Source organism: Macrobrachium rosenbergii, chromosome 27 (assembly GCF_040412425.1).
Source record: "Macrobrachium rosenbergii isolate ZJJX-2024 chromosome 27, ASM4041242v1, whole genome shotgun sequence".
NCBI classification, from domain to species: Eukaryota; Metazoa; Arthropoda; class Malacostraca; order Decapoda; family Palaemonidae; genus Macrobrachium; species Macrobrachium rosenbergii.
The window spans coordinates 21259401-21282008 of NC_089767.1; the positions used below are offsets into that span (position 1 = coordinate 21259401).

The 22608-nt window shown below is 36.9% G+C and overlaps 1 protein-coding gene across 4 annotated transcripts in view; it reads right to left on the reverse strand.

The window, feature by feature from the left end:
* Positions 1-4320: 4320 nt before the first annotated feature.
* mRpS14 (mitochondrial ribosomal protein S14) overlaps positions 4321-22608 on the reverse strand; it is a 96241-nt gene continuing 77953 nt past the window's right edge. For 2 of the 4 annotated variants that reach the window (XM_067129071.1, XM_067129074.1), the window contains exon 5: positions 12737-14436. In XM_067129071.1, coding sequence (XP_066985172.1) covers positions 14360-14436 — 77 coding nt within the window. In that variant the 3' untranslated portion in view covers positions 12737-14359. Of the gene's footprint in view, positions 4437-12736; positions 14437-22608 lie in introns of those variants that run through there. The other 2 variants (XM_067129075.1, XM_067129073.1) reach the window with 2 other exon arrangements.

A 22608-nucleotide genomic window follows, 5' to 3' on the forward strand; every position in this document is an offset into this window, starting at 1 on the left:
ATATGGATATTTAAATGTTTGGGTTTCATTTCATACGTTGCTTAAGTGGGAAATTTAATTATTATTACAATTAAGTAAAACACACAAGGGTATCTGCGGTTCCCCCATTCCATTGAAAAATTTTATCATTGGATCCAAATAAAAGGTGTAATAACGATTATAATTAAATATGGAAAAGATGGAAGGGTGCCTGTAATGTACTTCTGAACACTCAAAAAGCACAGCATTCACATTTAGCAACCATCGCCATATCTTCTAAAGCACAAAGAAAATTAAATGGAGAAGAGATTATTTCCATGCTAAAATGATTGTCGAATACACATTTCTAATGCATCGTTTGTCAGGTTTCAAGATTTGTATGTCTATTCAGATTGCCGTTTTACGACCAAGTGACAGTAATCTCTGTCTGTCTCTCTTTGCACACATACTCTGTATATTAATATATACAGATATACTGTGTGTGTATATATATATATATATATATATATATATATATATATATATATATATATATATATATATATATATATATATATGCTTACGTATGTATGATTTGAGAGGACAATATGCTTAAATCAGAAGCTATTCACTGTCTTTCCATCTCTTAGTACTGCGTGCAATTGCTAAAGACGTGAAATATGTTTAGCTACGCAAATTTGCTTCTTCTTCTCAGCTTAATACCTATTCCGGATGGCTGTTTTGTCTTAGCCTTTTTTCATGTGTTTCTGTCTTAGAAAATGGTCATTAGAAAGCTAAGAAGAAACTTTATGTATGCGTATGCCTAAACATATTTCACGTCTTTGTTAATTAGCTGTTGAATGCACGAGATGTCAGCTGTGAGAACAATCAGCTTATCTGTCGTCCGGCTGCATTTACCAGATTTTAGTTATCTAAAACTGTTAATAAATCAGTTGCGTTTCCATACATTTTTCTGTAAATGCCTTTCTTATTCCAATAATCAGAAACCGTCTGTACATTTGATTCAGTCACGTGGTTTTCACCCACATGGTCTGAATTCTCGAGCTCCCCTGGTGGACAGGCTATGCTCCCAGGGGTTGTGTGAAAGATATTTTGTCCAAGCCATCTCCATCTCCCTTTCATCATTTTCTCAACTATAAACGGAATTTCCTTAATGTCCCTTATGGTATGATTTCTCTCTCAGTCATACCATCTGACACCTGGTATTCTTCTTAAAGATTTATTCTCAAAATCAACAAAATCTTTTAGATGTTTCAGTGTCGTACCATGACTCATGACTGTATAGCAATAAAGATCTGACGAGACAAATGAACAATCCTACCTTTTTTATGGAATTTCAGTCTGTTTTATTTCCAGATTTTAATGAGCCTGTCTTATGTTTGATTTGCCTTTTTTTATTTAGAGTTTCTTTCAATTTCAACGCAAATCGGCCTGTATTTGATACCATTATTTCTAACTGAAAGATTCAGGGTTAGAACGAAAAAAACCCTGTTGTTCCCCATTCTTTCCATATGACCAACCCTCCTCAAAACATTGTGATCCTTCTCACCATTATGGCGAGTTGGTCAAAGTGCCTCCATAGGTTCCATGGACTCTTCAGTCTCTTTCCAAACTTTTGCACACAGCCCACTCCCTTCTTGTTTCATCTGTTCTGTGAATCACTTCCTTTCTCATCCTACCATCATCCACTATATTTTTCCGTATACCTCTACGTATCAACCATTTCGTTCTTCCACCAACCATATGTTCTATTCATTGCCCCATCTTCCTGATTTCCATTTCCAAATACATTAATAACCATACTCTTCCTCACATTCACTCTTAGCTTTTTCATCATGCAAGCACGCTTGCACCAGTTCCAGTTCCTGTAGTTCCAATTCACTATTCATAACTTGCATCGTATCATCTACAAACACCAACCATCCACAGTAAAATTATGACTCAGTTTATTATTCCACAATTGCTCCTGCATCTATCGTCCTTTCTCTGATTGTTTCCAACACTACATCCGCAATGATACAGCCTTGATGTTAGTCTCCGTCCGGCTAATGAAGAATTAGAGGAATTTATTTCTGGTGATAGAAATTCATTTCTCGCTCTAATGTGGTTCGGACTCCACAATAAGCTGTAGGTCCCATTGCTAAGTAACCAATTGGTTCTTAGCCACGTAAAATAGATCTAATCTTTCGGGCCAGCTCTGGGAGAGCTGTTAATCAGCTCGGTGGTCTGGTTAAACTAAGGTATACTTAACTTATAAAACATCCTTGTCTCTCCCAGTCTTCATGCCTTACCAGTCAGTCTGTAAGGTACAGGTTTCTTGCCTAACATAAAAGCTTTTAATCACTTTTATCAGCTTTCCTTTTATGCCACTCATCCTTAACACTCTCTAAATTGCTTCTCTGTCAGTACATCACTAGCCTTCACTTGATCCACTTGCAGCATTTTCATTTTGGTTTTCTCTCAAGCCTCCGGCATAACTGTTGCATAAGAAACACTTGGTCCACCTGTCCCCTTCCATGTTTAAACCCATATTGTTCTTCTCTTGACAACCCTTCTATCGCCTGTTTTACTTTCTTGATCTAAATATCCTTCCTTACAACTTTTCATACATACTAAGTAATACTATGTCCATAAAATTCTTACCTTTATACAGAATGACAGTCATGCCTCTCATTCTTTCCCAGGTAACCTTACCCTTACCCTGACATACTTTACACACTCTGATCAGGAGTTCAATCCCATTTTCACCACCCGGCATCTCTCTTGTAATACTGCCAACTTGTGCTGTCTTTTCACTTCCAACCACTTATTTCCTTTCCTTAGGCCCTCATCAATGATTTCCACAAGTATTATCAAACTTACACCAATGCCTTCCACTCTTGCATCATTCAGCTCTTCTCTTCTGTTTTCCACATTCAACGATACTTGCCCAATTAACCCATTTGCATGGGTTTGAGATCCATGCATTCTTAATCTTTTTCTCTGCGCTTACCTCATAATAGAACAACTTCTTATTCTCCCACGAGTCCCTGCTTACCTCCACACTCCTACCTATCTGACTAACTTGCCCTTTTTTTTCTCTCCCTCACTTTCCTCTTTACTACCTTCCTTGTGCATTCCTATGCACATTCTCCCTGTCTGTCTCGCAACTGCACCTTGAATAATGTCTGGTTTTTTTTCCCTCTCTCTCCATTAAACCACTCATTTGCTCATCCCACCACTCACACTGTTTTCATAGCTTTTTTTTTCTACCATTCTATGACCAAAAATGCCCCCTGCTGAGTCTGTGGGCCTATCTTGGACATTTACAAGCTTCTCACATTATCTTACATTTCAATATCTTTAACTCTGGCCCATATTACATCCATTTTCAACCTTTTATAATTCCTTCTGATCAAACTCATTTGTCTTGATTACATTTATATGGTCTGCATATCACTTTGATGAAAGTGTAAATTCAAAATAATGTATCTATATGAGAAAACAGAATCCGGTAACAAAAACAGACTTGACCAGATCGTTTCACTACAAATTGGAATTAAACATGAAAAAGGGGTCTGTGTGGAGAATCTATTACAAAGATGGTTTTTGATGCACCTTGAGATGGACGATATCAGAACCTGTACACGTAAAGACTACTGTGTTCTTGACAAAATTCTTAATTTTAACAACATTAAAGTGCTTTTACTGATGCCTCTCTCCTAATCAGTATCATCTGTCTATACAAAAATACTGTATAAATTAAATAAATGGAAAGATATATGTTCTCTTGAACATGGTTAATATTCTGTGAGGATCTGGGCCATAAGCACAGTTGGGCATGAAGGAGGGGAAGAGAAAGTGCCTAATGGGTCCCTTCTCCCAAAAGTAGCAACACTGTCTTATATTAGAATTAAACAAATCTTCATCAGAAGTCTATTAATTTTTGAAAGGTGGACACTACTATTAATATCATATTGTAAATAAGAAATTTAGTTTGGCAATCTTGAGGAAGCTATCAAAAACAGTCTTAGGCTAACATAATTTTCAAATACTGCACTGATCATTTTGACACTGGCTAACAGCTGGGTCTTTGAAAACAGGTGAGGAATGAGTTCAGATTCAATTTTTGATATATCATCAGTTGAGCTAGCAACTCTACAATCAATCACGTTACTTGTCTAATTTATTTGTATAGAATACTGTTGTTACATATTGCTGCCATACGCCTAATATGGGTAAAAGCTCAAATAAGATAATAATTAAAGTAACAAAATATGTTCAGGCAATGGACATTTTTTTCTTGAGGTACACCATTCCTAAAAATATCATGTCACATTATGTGCACTCTTCTTACCTTTTGTATCCACATTCTGCTCCTTCCTCATCAACTTGAACATCCTCCTATCTTACTCTGATATACCTTCAGGTACTCCTCTTCACATCACTGGATCCATCAAATTGATCTTCAGTCTTCTCTGAAATAATACATAACTGACAAACTGTTTTCCTCAGCTTTTTCTCCTTTCCAAGTACATTCATGAAATTAGCCGATATAGCTCATATTAGTTGTATATTTCATAATTATGATTATCCTTTGTATTCATACCTTCCCAGACTATACCTTCCACCATGCACTATAAGAGATGCAGTTAATTGTAATAGTCATGCCTTTTCTTTTGTAACGTTCAATACCATAGTTTTCTAAAATTTGTGAATCTCAGGAGCTTCAGAAATTCAAACTTGGTACCAATGGGTTTTTGTCAAGCAAGTTACCGTGAGCCTCATTTCATAGTTTATTACTCCTTATTTATTCTGTTTCGTTATTTATTTAAACTTATTTATCTTGTCTCTGTTTTTTCTTTATTTCTTTTCCACCGTTTATTCTTCTGAATTCCCTTTTATGTACAAGGCTGTTTTCTCTCTTGGGGCCCTGGGCCAAGTAGCGTTCTCTTTTTTCAGTTAGGGTTGAGAAAAGAAAACAGAACAACGGTCAGCGATTCACATACGCTACGACCGTTGAATCGTGGATGAACTTCCATGCAGAACACTTCCTCATCATTAGCTGCTTCATGCACTTACTCAAAAAGGTCCATCAGCAGCACCTCAGACCATTATACATACAATTCACCTCTATGATGAATCCCATATTAAACGATATTTGTGGTTTTGTATTTGTGACTAGGAAAAAGTCAAGCATACATGAGTGTATATATATATATATATATATATATATATATATATATATATATATATATATATATATATATATATAATCTATGCAGATCAAGGGCAGTTTGATGTAAGATGATATCCTTGAGATAACGGGTTCAATCCTCATAAAATTACTGATAAAAACTGTACTGTTTCTCAAAACAGTAGAATCTAACCAACATTTTCCTTAATAGCAAAATATGGCACCGATTATAACTACAAACAAACGGATACGTGTGAACATGTCCGTTTTTGGCAATGCTCATTACCATAGCAAGTGATGTCATCTCTTGCATACTTTAATTCTACATACCAAAATTAGAGAGAGCAGCAAAACCATATTAGTTAAGTTACCATCCAATGTATTATTTAATAGTCTTTTAATCATAAATCAACAAGTATGCACTACCAAAAAAACGCTAAGAGAGAGCAATAGTACTAATAGTGCATTGCCATAACATGAATCCTTTTCCTTGCGCTAACCAAACCGTAGGAACATAATCGGAAGTCCGCACCACTCTTCTTCTTCGGTCGGTACGGGGCACGCAGCATTCTTAGGATTTTTAAGCGATGAACTCAAACCGAAATACAGTGAGGTTAACCTGTTAAGGAATACACGCTGCTCGCTTTTAACCTGTAATGCTGATTGGTATTGGCTGGTGTCAAGGGAAGTGTATATCTATTTTTAAAGCTGGTACTATTAGTATTATCTGAGGTTTTCACTCTTTCCGTCGTGATAAAACATCAGTTTACCGCTTGGGGATCCCTTAGGATCTACTAGAGTCATCTGGTGGTTAAATCTTTTACCAAGGTCACCATGGAAGTCAGGCTTGCCAACTCGTCATCTCCGGAAATGCGGATTGTTTGGTGAATTAGATTGTAATCTAAGTTAAAATATGAACTCAAGAAAATCGTGTTCAAATTTACCTAATACAAAATTTAAGTCTGAATATGGCCTTATAGCCGTCCGCATACTACTTATAGGATTTATGCCAGACGAGAAAGCAGCATAACTGAGGTGCTTTGCCGTGATGATTCTATGAAATTTTCTTTACATTTCTAAGAATTCTACCCATGAAATCCCAGTCATTCATGAGTGTGAATTTGGTAGTTACATTGAAAAGATGCCAGTCTTTTGCACTGTCTTCAATATATTATCATTTGAAGCCCATCTCTAGTATTTTTGTGAATGCAAGTTGTGTAAGTCCCGTGTTAGAAATCGTACGGGATAGTGGAAAAACTTTTGAGAAATTAGGAATTTCGGAAGATGGGAGTCCCGGCAGTGTTTTGTTTACGTAGGCTATAGGTACCTCCCTTACATCTAAAAGCAAAACAACACAGCAATAAACCCTATGTCAGCCCATACACGTCAAAGTACCCGCAATAAGTTTCTCGCCAGTCGATGCATTGCCCAACTCCGCTTCCTAAACGCCTTCTCATCTTCCCCTGCATTCTACCAGAGAATAGTGGAAGATGAGTGGCTACCCCACTGGGGATGTGGGCAGAGCAAATGTTCCCGTTGTTTGCGCTACTGTAACCTCATGGGTAGGCCTATTTTCGAATGTGACAATAAAATATTCATGGTGAATGATCGTAAGAGTTGAGGGATAACATATACGAGTAGCTGATAACAATAATTTAACTTCATACGTCGTGTCTAACAGAATTTTCTTGAATAAGTATACGACTGAAGATGCAATGTTTCACGAACAGACCTCGCTTTATTTTCCTCCCTCCCTCCCCCGAGTCCAAACCAAACACGACATAAGCGGCTTCTGGGGAAACTATGAGTGCCATATTACTGCAGTGTGGACCTTTAATTCCCGCTGTTATCTGTAAACTTTACTGACACCTATAGCTGGTCCTGGATCAGCGGAATTTAACTCAGGATCTGCAGCCATCGTGCGGTCTTGGAATGTTTTGAAAAGTTGACCTCTATGCCCTTACATAAGGTCATTAAATCAAAACGCTTCCGGGTTACCAGGAATTATAAAATACATTTCTTCTGATGCTTACTCAGATCTGGCCAGCCACATCGAAGATAGACCTTTTTAAACACATCTTTTCAATGTCTTTGACGTGATTGAATATAAGGCCTTGCATGTTATACTGAGGCTACATGTTTGATGTTATTCATGATTTTTTTGATAGATGAGCCTAATAATTAGAGTCAGTGGCAATATGAGGGTAAAGGGTATGACTGATCAATCAATTTTGTACCACGCTCTTACTTGATACCTGGTTGTGCACAGGTCACAAATAATTCTTCAGAATTCAAGCACAATAAATGCATATTTAAAAATCAACCATTCTAAAACTACTTCAGTTGTCCCCAACAGACAGATCCCATACATGAGTCATTTGTCCTCCATTGTACACAGGCCTTTAATCTCTGGGCATGATAAGTACACTTCCTAAATTAAATCATTGTGTCTTTAGAAAGTAAGAGCCTAATCAATATTTGCAATGCCATAAGAACACTTCTAAAGGCAGCCTTTGCACCATTGGTGACCAACGCCTAGAATTTCAAGTAGCACTTCGAGTCTACATTTTAAATAGCCCTGTATCAACATTGAAATTTACATCCTGAATATAATTGTAAATCATCTTTGACGCTGAAAAGCCGTCCAAAAGTCCTCCCTCGTTAATATCTGCTAGGTCAATGTTGACAATGAGTGTATTGTCTAGGTCTAACCATTGTCTACCTCTTTTGGCCAACTCGGTCAGACCAAAGGCACAGAGTATGTCTGCATGCGGATGTGACCATTGATCGCACCCAACAGGCACCTTCGAAGATTCCACACACTGGACATTTCCCATGAAGCTCTTCAGACTCCCTTCCTTCTTAGAATTTAATGTCCTATTTTATACTCGTAGTAATAAGAATAAATAAAATCTAGAGATACTGCATATATGTGTCTGCGATTTCCCTTTCTTCTGACAGACCAACCGCCTCATTTCACGTGAAAGAATACACTGATATCGTATTCAATACGGATTAAATCGAACGACTCCGTTCATAATGAAAGGCTGCTGATATCCGAAAAGGTTGTACTGAAATTATATTAATTTGTTTCCTGGTGCTCAAGGAAAAACAAATGGTAACACTGATCTGTCGAAAAATTTATAGTCGTTCTTATACATCAGAGCGCCTGATGGATAAATGTCATTTCTGCGAGTAGGCACCCAGCATTAAACAAATATGAATCATTGTTGGCATAAAAGCTCAGCATATTTTCCTATAAGAATATGTTATTGTAAGAATAAGTAGCATTTATTAATTTTCTTAGTTGAGTCTAGATTTCTTTCTTTTTTTTAATTTAATTACTTCCGTTTACTCTATGAGTCAGGACGGGTTACTTTTGATAAAAAAGGAAACGACTTATTCTCGGAATTTGCTGTTGTCTGAAACACAGGATTTGTATTTTTTGGTGCTGCAATGCAGCTGTTCGTGACTTCAGGAAAAAGTGATACTTTGTTCTTAATAAGCTATTCTATGCAAGTTTCCTTAAATCTAAATGACAATGGAAGCTTTGAGTGTCGTCACATTCACCTCATCTCAAAAAAATGCCTAGAGTCTAGATGAGAATGTTTCGTTTCTTTATCGTGTCTCGCAGTTGCAATCTTAGGATGATGGCTTGCAGATCAGCTACACGACGTCAAGGAGACACTCAATCGATTATTCCGAGCGTCAGATGCCTTGCTCTCTGACACAATCTCGCGAAAACATAACAATGCGGAGGCTCTTTTCGCAGACTCGATGAGCACAAGATGTTGTAACGCAGTGGACTTCGATTTACGTGAAACGCTGAGCAGATATTTACGTACATAGATCTTTGGAAAATCAACGCTCAATTTTGCTCAAGAAGGAACGGCGCCTGAGGCTGACTTTCCGCAAATCGCGAACAATTTCATGACACGTTTAGGCTTACTCTCACGACATAATTTTCTTTTCTTTTTTATTTTGAGGGGGGGTGCATTTTAAATCTTCAAGTCTCTGCGTTTATGGAAAAAGAAGTTGAAAGGCAAAGGTTTCATTTCATTTTTCCATCTCTTCAAATCTTTTATGGTCAAGGAAAAACAAGTTGAGATGAAGACATTCTATATTTTTAGCTCTTCAAATCTCTCATAACGGAGGAAAAACACGTAGGAATAAAAAGCTGTTGTTTGTTTTTTATTTCCTCTCATAAAATATTGTATTTCCTTTTGTGGAGGCTTCAAAATGAAAGTTTTATGCTTGGGTAAAGGAGAATACTGTAATGTGTGGGGTCTGATATGTACACACAAACCTATTTGGTGCCAGGGCTGAGGGCCAAACTGTCCCCAAGTCGATAAATATATAGAAAAGAATACAAAAGTTAAACTGTATCTCAAGAAACAAACAAACAATATATATATATATATATATATATATATATATATATATATATATCTGTATGTATCTAATAACTTTTCCATGTGACGTATGTGATCCTTAATGCACCTGGTAATGAAACGACAGAATAAGTTTAAGTTCTCACCCTGTTCGACTTCACATTCCAAAATGCTTGGCGTTACAATACTCCGACCATTCCACGCCAGAAATCATGCCCTGAAGTTAGGGCCACTGTACACCTACCCACTGTTTGCTTTAAACCTTTCGTAGAAAATTCTCGCTCGCCAGTATAGACCATATTGCAAGTCACTTTTTTTTATTGTGATGTTACTGTAGCTATAGTTGAATGAGAACAAGTTTCACCCCTCAGGCAGTTTGACCTTACATCCAAGATGCTCAGAGTAACAAGATCCTACCACTACCGACCAAACCACGGCAGAAATTCTGCTTTGAAGTCAGTGCCACGAATGTACCTTCCCGCTTTTAGCTTCAAGCAAGCTGTCACAGTATCAGATAGTGTGTTTGGACAAGTCAATGGTGATATTTAGTTTCCAAATGGTGGAAATCTATTCGTGTTCTTAATGGTTTTAACAGCATATCATGTTGATGTATTATATCATTATTAAGTGTTATTCTGTATGCAATCAGCATTCTTGAGTTAAAGCGCTTCGAAGAATTGCGTTTTGATTTGTTGTTCCAATTGTCTTATTATTCTGTACTTTGTATATTAGTTCAAGCACATAAGTGCTATTACTGACTCTGCATATTTGTCTACTGTTAAGTCCCTGAGTGATTGATGTAGTTTAATGACTGAGCATGTTCCTAAAAGCCCTTAACTGTCATTCGTTTCAATTTTCATTAGCCTTTCTTTTGTTTGGCTGGTCGTATTAGGTCATAATTTTCCCCTTTGAAAGTTAATGTTCATCGTCATTATTTAGAGCTACTGTTGTGCATGGCGTTGCTGTTACGTTTATCCTCATTTCTAACGGTAGTTTTCAGAGATCATTCAGTGTCTGAAGAAAAGTAGGGAACTTGTATATCACCTCAACTTGTGTTCCTAGAAGTTGAGGCATTTCATTAGACTCCTCATTTATTAGAATGTAATTCGCGTAAAGCGACGCGACAGAAATAAATTGACGGAAAAAACTAGAAATAGAAGAAAGTAAACTATAAAAGAATGAACTATTTTAGGTAATAGTTTATTTTTTACATAAATGTGGCTGCACGCGTTAAAATTATGAAGTTCTACAGATACCTCCCGAGTGTATGAATAGTTTGTCAGCTTATGTGTAAAACGTTTCATCAGTTAGAGAATGAACAGGTAATACATAACTACTATAATCTCCGAACTCTCCATACACTTCCGGTCTCGGTTTAGAGTGTTGCCATTAGACCTACTTGATTTCCCAACCACGCGGTACGCGGAAGCCTCCAAGCACTGCGAAGTAGCTGTGCAGTCGCCCGTCAGAAGACGGAATTTCTGCTTAAACGCACTGTTTCAGACCAGATTTACCATCACCTTCGAATGGAATCGAAACATTCAAGCTTTCCTTCTCTTCTTCACTGCTGAATTGCTAAATCTGAGCAGCTTACGTGTTCAGATTTCTTTATTTAGAAATAATTTAAGAAAAGCACTTTGAACAAGACTTTTCACAACGTACGTACGCCCTGACCAGGGAGCAGAAATATTTCCCCCATGTTAGTGGTATGAATAATATCCAAATATCCCCCTAAAGCCTTATGGGCAAACCTCGCCAGTTAGGCCTAATATATGCCAGACAAACAACATGCCAAGTTCAAAACAGGATAAGAGGAATAACTCTTGTGGTTGGGGTGGTTGTTACTCGTGAACAAGAAAATGCTTATAAGTTTGTTTTAATAAAAACGAAACCTCGCATACTGGTCATTTTCGCTGCGAGTTTTATAATAGAAGTATGTCTACTCGTTCATGATATACGACGGAAGAGAGCGAGGGAAGACTCGGAGAAAGAGAATAGCCGACGAGTTCAGCTTCACAAAGCACCAACACAACACACACACACACACACACACGTCCTGCCATAACCGTGGCAGTAACTATCGAATGCTTTGAACTACAATCATCGCACTTTTAAATACATGACATTAATAAGCAGACCAGATTTGCCAAGAATTCCTCAAATGGAAAAACGACTCCTTACTCCAACCGACTGAAAATATTTCCGTTATGGTTTTGCGAGTTGGCGTCTGAGGGTGGAAGCGGGCCGATAGGGGCTACAATTTGGTGGGGGGAACAAGTGGAGAGAGGGATGGAGGGTGAGATAGCTGAGGTTTGGAGCTAAAGCAACTTTCACCTCCACGTTTTAAAAGGAAAGCAGTTGAGGCCCAACGGGAAACATTCCATGTACTTTAAATCTTTACTTTTATTACTGCATTTTGATTTTGATTACAGAACTTTAAGTGCTTTCCTTTTATTTCGGTAGTTTAAATGCTTCCTCTTTTTTTTTGGTACCTCAAATGTTTTCTTTTAATAAATTACATAAATATTTACATAGCAAGTAGCTTTTTCCTGTCCTTTACATGTGGCAAATTAAGCACAGAGAAAGTGAAAAGATTAGTGTAAAAGAACAAATGTTAAATCTTTCACTAAACAGCAAGTTCTTTTGACCTTCAAAATGCTGCAGAATCTGTATTTCGGTAAATAAGATAATTTACCAGATAATAAATATCTGTATTTATATGCAGGTAGTTGTCGAACTTCTTGGAATACGATCATGAATCTACCTTCCCGTACTTTCAACATGATGGAGGTATTTCAGCTGGTCAAACAAGTCTTACATGAGCTGAGCATCTATACACATGAAAGTCATAAGCTGCAACTATCATCTGTGGAAACCCATTTCTCATCTCTTAGTACTTGGCTTGACAGTCAAGTTTCACAAACTAAATCAAACCCACTATTATTTGTTTTCCTGGGAACATCAGTCTCTTTATAGGATAATTTTATCAGCTTAAATCTTAATATTTTATATTAAGTTATTAATTTATATAGTATCACTATCGTTAACTTTATCACATACACAATTGTTCTGTACATTAGTAGAATTACTAGCAGGACCTCATTAAAACTGGATTGTATCTAGTGGAGATGTTTATACCTGTTTACAGAAATGTTTATGTACAACAAATAGGTTAATGAATTACAATCAATTTTATATTTCTTATTCATTCATCTACTGCATTAATCGAGCATTAACAATGCACATACATTTTAACCGACTGCATGAACTGTTCTGTTGAAAGTAAGCAAATATTTATTGGATGCATCCCATCAATTTTCGTGCATTCTGTCTCTGATCCTATCCATTCAATCTTTTATTCTGAGACTGAATGAATTGGATCAAGCGTTTCCTCTCATATACCAGGTTTATTTACTTTTTGTAACTGGCACCGACGGTTCTTGGGCCTACCACTCTTAACTTCATATATATAATATTATCATAAAGAGAAAACGAATGAAACATAAACAACCAAAAAGTATCAAACAAACGTATCGTAAAAGTTAACTCTTCCACCAGCGACTAAAACGGGAAACGTGTTCCTCGCAACGCATGGGAGGGATTTACACTTTTGGCTGCTTGCTACTCTAGAGCTATATATAAACACGCAGTTCTCATCATTCATTCCTAGACCAATCTCTGGCATTCGTACGCTTCGCAACAGTCCACAAGGTCTCTCCAGCCCTGACACAACTGTTATCTGACCCTCAATTCATTTAGCCGAAAGTTCACACGGTGTGGCTTAACCAAGACCCACTACTTGCCAAATACCTTAGTAACCATCGCGACTTTATTTGGTTTCGGGAGGGAGCGTAGGTCTCTCATAGGGCTTCGAATTTAACTTTTTTACACATCATACAAGCTAAAACCAGATGCTCTTCTTAATTAGTTATTGGGTATTTTGAAACTCGCAATACAACAACAACAACAACAAAAAAAACTCGAATCAGGAGTATTCACTAGAATAACAACTGACTTTTGTTCTTTAGTACAGGGACGATTTTCACCTGAAAAGAACTTTCCAAACAAAGGCAAAGCGAATATTGTTACATTATTAAAGTTTATATAGAGGAACAACAGACTTACTTCCGCTGTGGCCACCGCATGTATATGATATTTTCATTTTCATTTACCACGAATCAAGTCAGCAGAATTCCCAGAAACCCGAGGCATAGATATTCTTGGAGTCCCACCCACTCCCTTTCTATTTACACTCAATCCGCTGAAGAAATCAATCAATGAAAAAGTTAGTGCTAGAAGCAAATAAGTTGTGCATTATATTGCATAATCAAGACTGCACAAACAATAACTTTAAGACTTAAGCCATTGCTTTGGTATTTAATATCACTATGAAAGCTAAGGAACGCAATAAGCACGATTATTGATTCAGACAAGACCGCTAGCAAGCAGAAGCCGAGTGTGAGTGCGGTGGTGGGAACACATCGAACGAAAGGAATTGCTCAATGGGTGAGTCGGTTGACTCACACCGAGGAAGAGACTGTCTACGTAGGCTATTGGAGTGGGTGACTCATGCGGCGTGCCGCTACTACATCAAATCGATTTTACTCATCCTAGAATGAAATATAATCGAAATGATAAATAATGATGAAGGGCATCAATAGAATAGCGGGATAAGGAAAGGGAAAATCGACATTATTTCAAAATAAACTTTACTCATCTGTCTAACACTGAGTTCACGCGAAATAAAAACTTGCGTGACCTCTTATAATGTACCAAGCAAAAGCTAAAGGCTATAAGCTGTGATATACGGACGTCATTCTTCAATTTGATATGTAATCACATCTTTCCTGTTCTTACTGCAGTCGTCCAAAGTTATGTTAAAGCAGAGACCTGGTTAAAGAGGAATGAATAAGAGTTGAGTAGCAGATTCAGTACTAATCAAAGAATTAAAAACATTTAACGACAACTCCTTGTTAAATGCAACAAAAAATACGAATTATCATAACGAAACTTTGCAACAGCATGAAAGCCCATAAAAGTATTCCAGAAGAAAGGTAACCCAAGAATACGTCCCAGATCCGTTACTGACGTGGAAGCAGACCCGAGAAAGCTGCAGCTTCGTGGGCATTTGCTTCCTGCCACCTAGACTTAACTAATGGAAACAAATATGTTTTACTGTGTAACTAAAAAATATTTTCTTAGAGTCAGTAGGAATATTTTAATGAAAGCATATACGAGCCAAAAGCGTTAATTTCACGAAATGTGAATTATTTCCCTTGCGATTTACGTGTAGTGTTGGAACTGCCATCTTGGATATTGTATTCGAGTGGGATGGGACGCTCGCTTACTGATGCTCATTTTTCCAAGTGAAGAAATTACATTATATGTTACATGCTGTCAAATAACTCAAGTTTCTTTTAAAAATAATGTTAAAAATAAGACGAAAAATCAATTACTGCAAAACTGAAATAAATGAAATTACCGGCAGTTTGACCTTGGAATTGCCATTAAATCTATTAAAAAAATAAAAAACCTAAATACAGAAACAAGTAATCGCAAATAAGGTAAACTTCAACCCCGGTCTCAGTTTTGAAAGGTACGTTAAAATCAAAATAAAACTATAAATGCAGGCGAAACAGTAAGTTCATTACTACGGTTTCTCGTCAGGGCAGCCAACATTCCCGACGAGCAGAGCAACACGTGTGGGTGAAGTGACAGTCCACGTGGAAATTGACATCACGTGTTTTCTAATGAGTTAATTGGCAATTTTTTCTTCTAGTGAGCCATGATAAATAACAGTTTCTTATTCTGAACAAAACATGGGTAGAACACCAATAATGCTATATCATCAAAGGGTACACGAGTAAAACAACGATTCGCTTCTGTCATCGATAACCTTTTACCCACTGAGAATTGAAACTGGGATGGGTAAGGCCTTGGAAACTTTGAATGTCAAATGTTGTGAATGAAATAAAGAAACAGAGATCCAACAGGTAGGTTAGGGCCCAGTGAGCCAGCTGGAGTAAGAACCACTTGGCAGAGACGGAACGGTATGTGTGTGTGACGTCACCAGATGGTGTTTCCCTGTCACCAGCCTCCGAACCGTAGACTAAGGGAGTCAAGGTGCCGTCCCACGTTCCTGATCCCCAACACAGTAATTATAGAAACAAAACAACCGGGTGGTTTCATGTTGACATGGATAAGTTCTGGCATTAATCTTTCGCAAATTGGCAACGAGCATATGCACTGAAATAGCCACATCCTGGATTTTAACTGGCAGACAATTTCTCAATTCAGTCGTCTGGGCCAAAATAATCTAATATAAAGTGACTACAGTATATAATATTTATTATATAGTATACTGTATATGAATTTTTGTCACACCGTGACATTTACATTATATCAATTTGTATTAATATATATATATATATATATATATATATATATATATATATATATATATATATATATATATATATATATATATATATATATATATATATATATACATATATATATATATATATATATATATATATATATATATATATATATATATATATACTTGTCATTCACAAGGCTGTCAATTTTATCATTAGACACTTGCGTGCTCTTATACATAACTGCAGCAGAGAAAAACGACCAGACAGTTATTTATAGATATGAAAGAAGTAGTTTAACAACACTATAACAAATGTCCTATGGAGATTACGTAATATTTAATTGTGTGTTAACATATGTTTGAGAATAACAGTGTTTTATAGCTTAACCATTAAATGAAATAAATAGTATCTTCTTTGCAATGTACCAAATAAAAGTCATATATATATATATATATATATATATATATATATATATATATATATATATATATATATATATATATATATATATATGACTTTTATTTAGCACAACATTACAAAGATGCTATTTATTTCATATTTAATGGTTAAGCTGTAAAACACTATTATTCTTAAACATATACTAACACAGAATTAAATATTACATAAATACTTTGTTTTAGGTACAAACTATGATGAATGATCACCGAAACTAGGTTACCGAAATTTAAGAAAATGAAGATTTTAAATTGATATAACCAACGAAAATCACCTGTTTTGTATCCTTGTTGGTCAATTACTTTTAACATGTACTTTTGATAGAAAATATTATGCCTACTACTCATATGTACATTATACACACACACATATACTGTATGTATATATATATATATATATATATATATATATATATATATATATATATATATATATATATATGTGTGTGTGTGTGTGTGTGTGTGTGTATACTAAAAGAGTAAAACATCGTGCCATCACAGTATACTGATGACGCACGTACATTGCATAAATTCTAAAGGAAGGTTTTAACGATCACACGTGTTTTCTAGGTTAAAAGGCAGTCCTTTTAAAAGGACGTGTCCTGAAAGTTAAATGTGAGCAGTCCTTTTAAAAGAATGAGCAGCCACTGAAGAGAAACGAGCTGCGAATCCGCCATATACCCGGTTCGTTCCCTCCAAAGGCAAGTTTGGTCCAACCATTTAAATGTCAAAATATCCGCTTTAAACTCACCAGACAATGCAATTTGTTTAGCCTGTTTTTCTGTGCCCTTGAATAGCTAATTGGTAAAATAAAACACCATATCAGATAACCTCACCTGTGTTTATAAATGTAAGAATTTTTCCCTCGGAGAACCACGTGGCTGGAATTTATTTCAAATATTTCAGCTTCCCCAAACCGTATCTATAGTTACTGTCTTTATTTATTCGCAAGCAACGACTTTCTGTCAGATCTGGTGCCTGGAAGCAGACTGTCTGAAACACCTGTGATGAATTTAGACACTGTGACTACGGTCTACCCCAAAGCCAAATCAAAGTCCTTCAAAAGAAGGCATCGTGCTTACCCCATACAAAAAAAAGGGGGGGAAAAAGCACGTTAAAAGAAGAAGTTAAAATACTTGACAAATATAGAACTTCTGCTATAACAATGAATGAACGAAACACAATGGCTTGGAAATAAAGTCGAAACCGGTCAGGACCTACACCCCGTCTCTTATTTTTCACCTATAAATAGGTTGCTGGAGGAACCATGTAATAACTACACATGGCTTGTTCTTAAGCAGAAGTTAAAGGCAACTGAAGGAAGAATAATCTTAGGACTTGATTTTTAATACCACAGATTCTCTCTCTCTCTCTCTCTCTCTCTCTCTCTCTCTCTCTCTCTACAGATAGAGCGAAATTATGGAGTTGCAAATATTCTAAGTATCTGACCACGAGGAAAAGAATACAAAGGAGTGGAAATTCTTTTGCCTTTATCATAGGGCATTCTCAAGCAAAATACAATAGGAAGAAAAAAATGTTATGCCTACAGCAGCCATTATTTCTGAGGTTATAGACATCAGATGAGGATCAGCTGTCCTGGATGAAGACAGGTACTGGATTATGAGTAACAGAACCAAACGACATGAATGAGAATTGTTGTTGCTGGTATTCTTTACTTCTCCCTGTCAACCGTCTTATGCAGAATGGGATCAAGGACACACTGACTTGGGCTTAGAAGAATTCCTTTCCATTTCTTTACTGTATTAATGTATCTTTTCAAATGTTTCTGGAAACAAGGTTATCATATCTTGCATCCTACTGCCAAGTAACAATTCTGTCAGATTTGTCACTCGAGCAAGCAAAAAAGAGCGTTGATCTTTTTACCCGTCATAATTGAGTACTGTGCTCATATTGGAATAGAATAGAATATAGAATTCAGGCCAAAGGCCAAGCGCTGGGACCTATGAGGTCATTCAGCGCCTCAACGGAAATTTACAATAAAACGGTTTGAAAGGTTTAACACGAGAAAACCTGGCGGTTGCACTACGGAACAACTGTTAGAGAGGGTGGAAAGTAAGATGGAAGAAAGAGAATATGAACGGAGGTACAGTGAAAGGAATGGAAGGGGTTGCAGCTAGGGGCCGAAGGGACGCTGCATAAACCCTAAACAATAATGTATACAGTGCACCGCATAAGGTGCATTGACGGCACTGCCTCCCTGTGGGGATGTACCTGTACTCATATTGATTTATTCTGACATTTGAATTCTTTACTCGTCTGGTCCAAATAAAATGTACTCTAGTCTATACCTGGGCTTTTGTAAACAACACTGCTATTTTGTTCAGGATTTTTCATAAGCACATTTTATGCTGGATCGTATGAAAAAATTACATTTACACTAAATATATAAAAAAATTATACTTACACTGAATATATGAGAAAAATTACGTTTACACTGAATATTTCTCAAACTGTCTGCATGAATTCTAGCCGATGAAGTACGTCAAGTAAAGTGTGTTTTTAGATGAGTCTTTCTTTCTAGTATTTTTTTTTTTTTATAAAATAACCTTCTTTGCGTCACCGAAACAATTAACTAAAAGAGGCACATTTTCCTAATGTTCTCAATTTCACAATCCAGAAATTTAGGACTACCATCGCATAATACTCTCAGGAACAGTGGTGAGAAACCAGAGACTTTGTTTAAATTGATACGATATCTTGAAAAATAAGTTGAATTATTTGCAATTGTTCTATGCAAATAACAGATTTCTATTGCAAATGTTCACGTGAATATATACAATGCGATTTGCGTTTTAGGAGGATTTTATGGTGACATTTTTGTTCTTCTGTGACTCTGGATATTTAATTTTTATTCGAAGTTTGAGAGACGGTCATTTACGAGTTATTGGTAGTAACGGTCAAGATGGTACAATTTCTAAAACATTCCATTAGATAATTCCTCTCCTTCCACGCTCTTCTCTTTATGAATTTAGAATATGCCTCCGACGGCAAAAAACCATCCTTCTGAGTCTATTCCATTATCGGAACGACAACTGGGAATATGAGAAACGGATGTGATATGTGTGTGTCGCAACGGTCATGCGGATCACCACAAACATGTTGCATTAATCTGCGAAAATCACATTAACTCAAATGTGTGACGTCCTCTAAGCATCGGTTCTGGCACCGACGTTGCCAGTAATGTTTAAAGGTCTGAGCGGGGTGTCCAACTCAGCAGCTGCCTGGCATATTATGCTGACATCATACTTGACTTGATCGCCTCCGTTAATGAGGTTTGGTGTTTGTTTCGGTTTGTTTGTCTGTGTTTATATATATATATATATATATATATATATATATATATATATATATATATATGTGTGTGTGTGTGTATATATATGTGTATATACAGTATATATTATTTATATATATAATATATATAATTATAAATATGTGCGTGTTTGCTTGGGGCGTGTGCATCGTTCCCAGAGGAAAGCTGTTCACGTATTCGAAAAATAAAGCTTCAGCACACTTGACTTAGCAAGGCCTGTTAACTTATTTCGACAATTCATACAGTTAGAACTGAAACGAAATTAATGTTCGGCTGAAACATTGTCTAACTAAGGTATCCCTATGGCCGCTTCCATAGCTGAGAGCAGTCTTTCTAGAAGGCCCTTTGCCAAGAGCTTGCTTGCTTGCTTGCTTGACTTCGTTCTGCGTCGCCGTTCAGCTCAGAGATTCCTTGCCGAACCTCCGGGAAGATTTGGACCTTTTGTATTGATCTCTTTTATTTTTAGCCTTTTGCATTTTTCGCGGTTCATTCTCAGTGTTTCGCGCAAGTTGAAATTACTATTACTCCTACTATTACGAAGAATGATGGTAGTACTGATAGTACCTTGCTATTGTGCTTCACATCCTATGCTTCAGATCTTATAATTTTGGTAAATATCGCTGGTGCTTCCATTAAAATTGTATGTAATTAACTATCAGATTCACATTCACTTTCCAAAGACGCGTTTTCCCTCGCAGCTTTTCAGCTGGCTTTTAATCAATAAGTGGAAGGGTTGGTGGTTTAATACGATGTACCTCACATCATTACGTGTAATCTGGCTATCACAGTCATGCTTGGTTAACACACTGTGTTGAATATAAATATCCATGTCATAAAATAATCCTAAATGATACTTATCAAGTTTCCAGACGATTATTGAGGGGAAAGACGACCTGGAAAAGCACTTGGCGATATCCCATCTCTGCAGCCATACATTCATTCATGAATCGAAGGGACGCCCACACTCCTACATCACTGGAAGCCGCCATCTCTCCCTCCCTCCCTCCCTCCTCCCAGGCAGTGACAGCCTCCAGCATCCCCACCCCGACTCTTTACACCATCTCCCTGTGTCCTCCCCCCTTCCACTTTCCCCTCCTCCCCCGACACAGACAATCTTCCCCTCTCAATCCTCCTATTGATCGCCCTGCACACATGGACACCATCATGACGACCACTTTGATGATGATGATGATGATAGTGATGATGGTGATGATAACAGTCATTTCGATAGTGATGATGAAGGTTATAGTTCCATTGATATAAATGTGTAGTCATTATCAACATGAAATGGAAGGTGATATCGACGGATATGGCCGTGATGGTGACTGCAGTGGTAATGATGATGATGATGATGATGATGATAAAGGGGGGATCAATAAGCTGAAGACAGAGATGACAGTGATCATATTAATGCATGAACTCCTGTCTATCACAGAATAACATGAGCTTTTGAATCAGCAGATATTTGAGACGAAACCGATTGTCCGAACAGCCAGTATAGGTTTAAGCGTCCGACATATGTGAGAATTCTTGGACGCCTCTCATACTATGGCGAGGAGTAGTAGTAGTAGTAGTAGTAGTAGTAGTAGTAGTAGTAGTAGTAATTGATTGCTTGCATTCTAACAGACAGGGTGGGGGCGGGGGTGGGCGGGTCGTCTGGGAGAGTCACTCACATCGATGTGAGTCACTGTAGAGCCAGAAAATATTTTGCCTTCCAGAGGAGAACCTACATCCACCTGGGATATGAAGCTGTCAAGATGCAACAGGGCAAGTTGCACGCTCGAGATTCACGGCAATGACGGCGATGATCTATGCACAGCTGCCCTGACAGATGCAACCCAGATGTTTCAGTTAATTGACACATCAAGGTGTCAGCAAATAGGAGAATAATAGTCTATAAAACTATCCGGTGGGTAAATAGTATGGAATCACAGCAAAATGAGACAATGAGCTGATATAAATTCAAAACACAGGAATATGTAAAATATTTTATAATAAGTGATGGAGATTTACTCATGAGAGAAAGAAAAATTAAATGATACACAGACGAATTCTTCCAAAATTTCCGTGTGGATGAAATTCGTTAAAATTAACAAGGATCCATTTCTTTCATTACCTCACAGAAAAATGTTTTGCTAATTAAATCGAAATGAAACAGAATGCTGCATAAAATATTTTTTTAAAATATAGCAAATAAAGTGTAATGGTGAGTATAAGAGTGGAAATTTCATTAGAGCCATTAGCACTTGGTTAAACTCAGTGTAAAATTAAAATGAACGGGACATTATCACTCACAAATACGTATATATTCCTTCACTTAACGACCAGGCTGGAAACCCACATCTGATGTCATTTTATAAAGAAGTAAATACTTACTTCATCTTCAGTAACTGGAAAAGCCCATGATAAGGTCTAAAATCTTGGGAAGACCATGAAACTACGGAATACAGCCACTATGATATTTGATGCTGTACACTTGGTACTGTACTTGGAAGGAAACTTGATTTGTATCTAAAATGACCCCAGCATGTTCAAAGACCGATCACGTACCCTCAGACTAAAGTTGTCAGAAGAAGATACCAGTTTTATGTTCATTATAAAACTAAAAACCACTTGACAAAACCTTCCTATCTATAAATAAAACGTTCACTTTGGAAACTGACTTTTTTGTTTATCAAAACGTAGGCCTTCGTCGACAGTGTAAGTATTTTGAAATAATTAAATACGAAAGATGAAAGAAGGCCATATGATTAATAAAAGAAAAAGGGCTAGTTTAGATTTGTGATTATTTGTGAAAAAGACTGCCAGAATGCCAGGACAGTACCTAAGCAGATGAAAGCTGGAGAGGATCCCGGATTCTCATCTCTTACTCAAGAACAGTGGGACCCCTCCA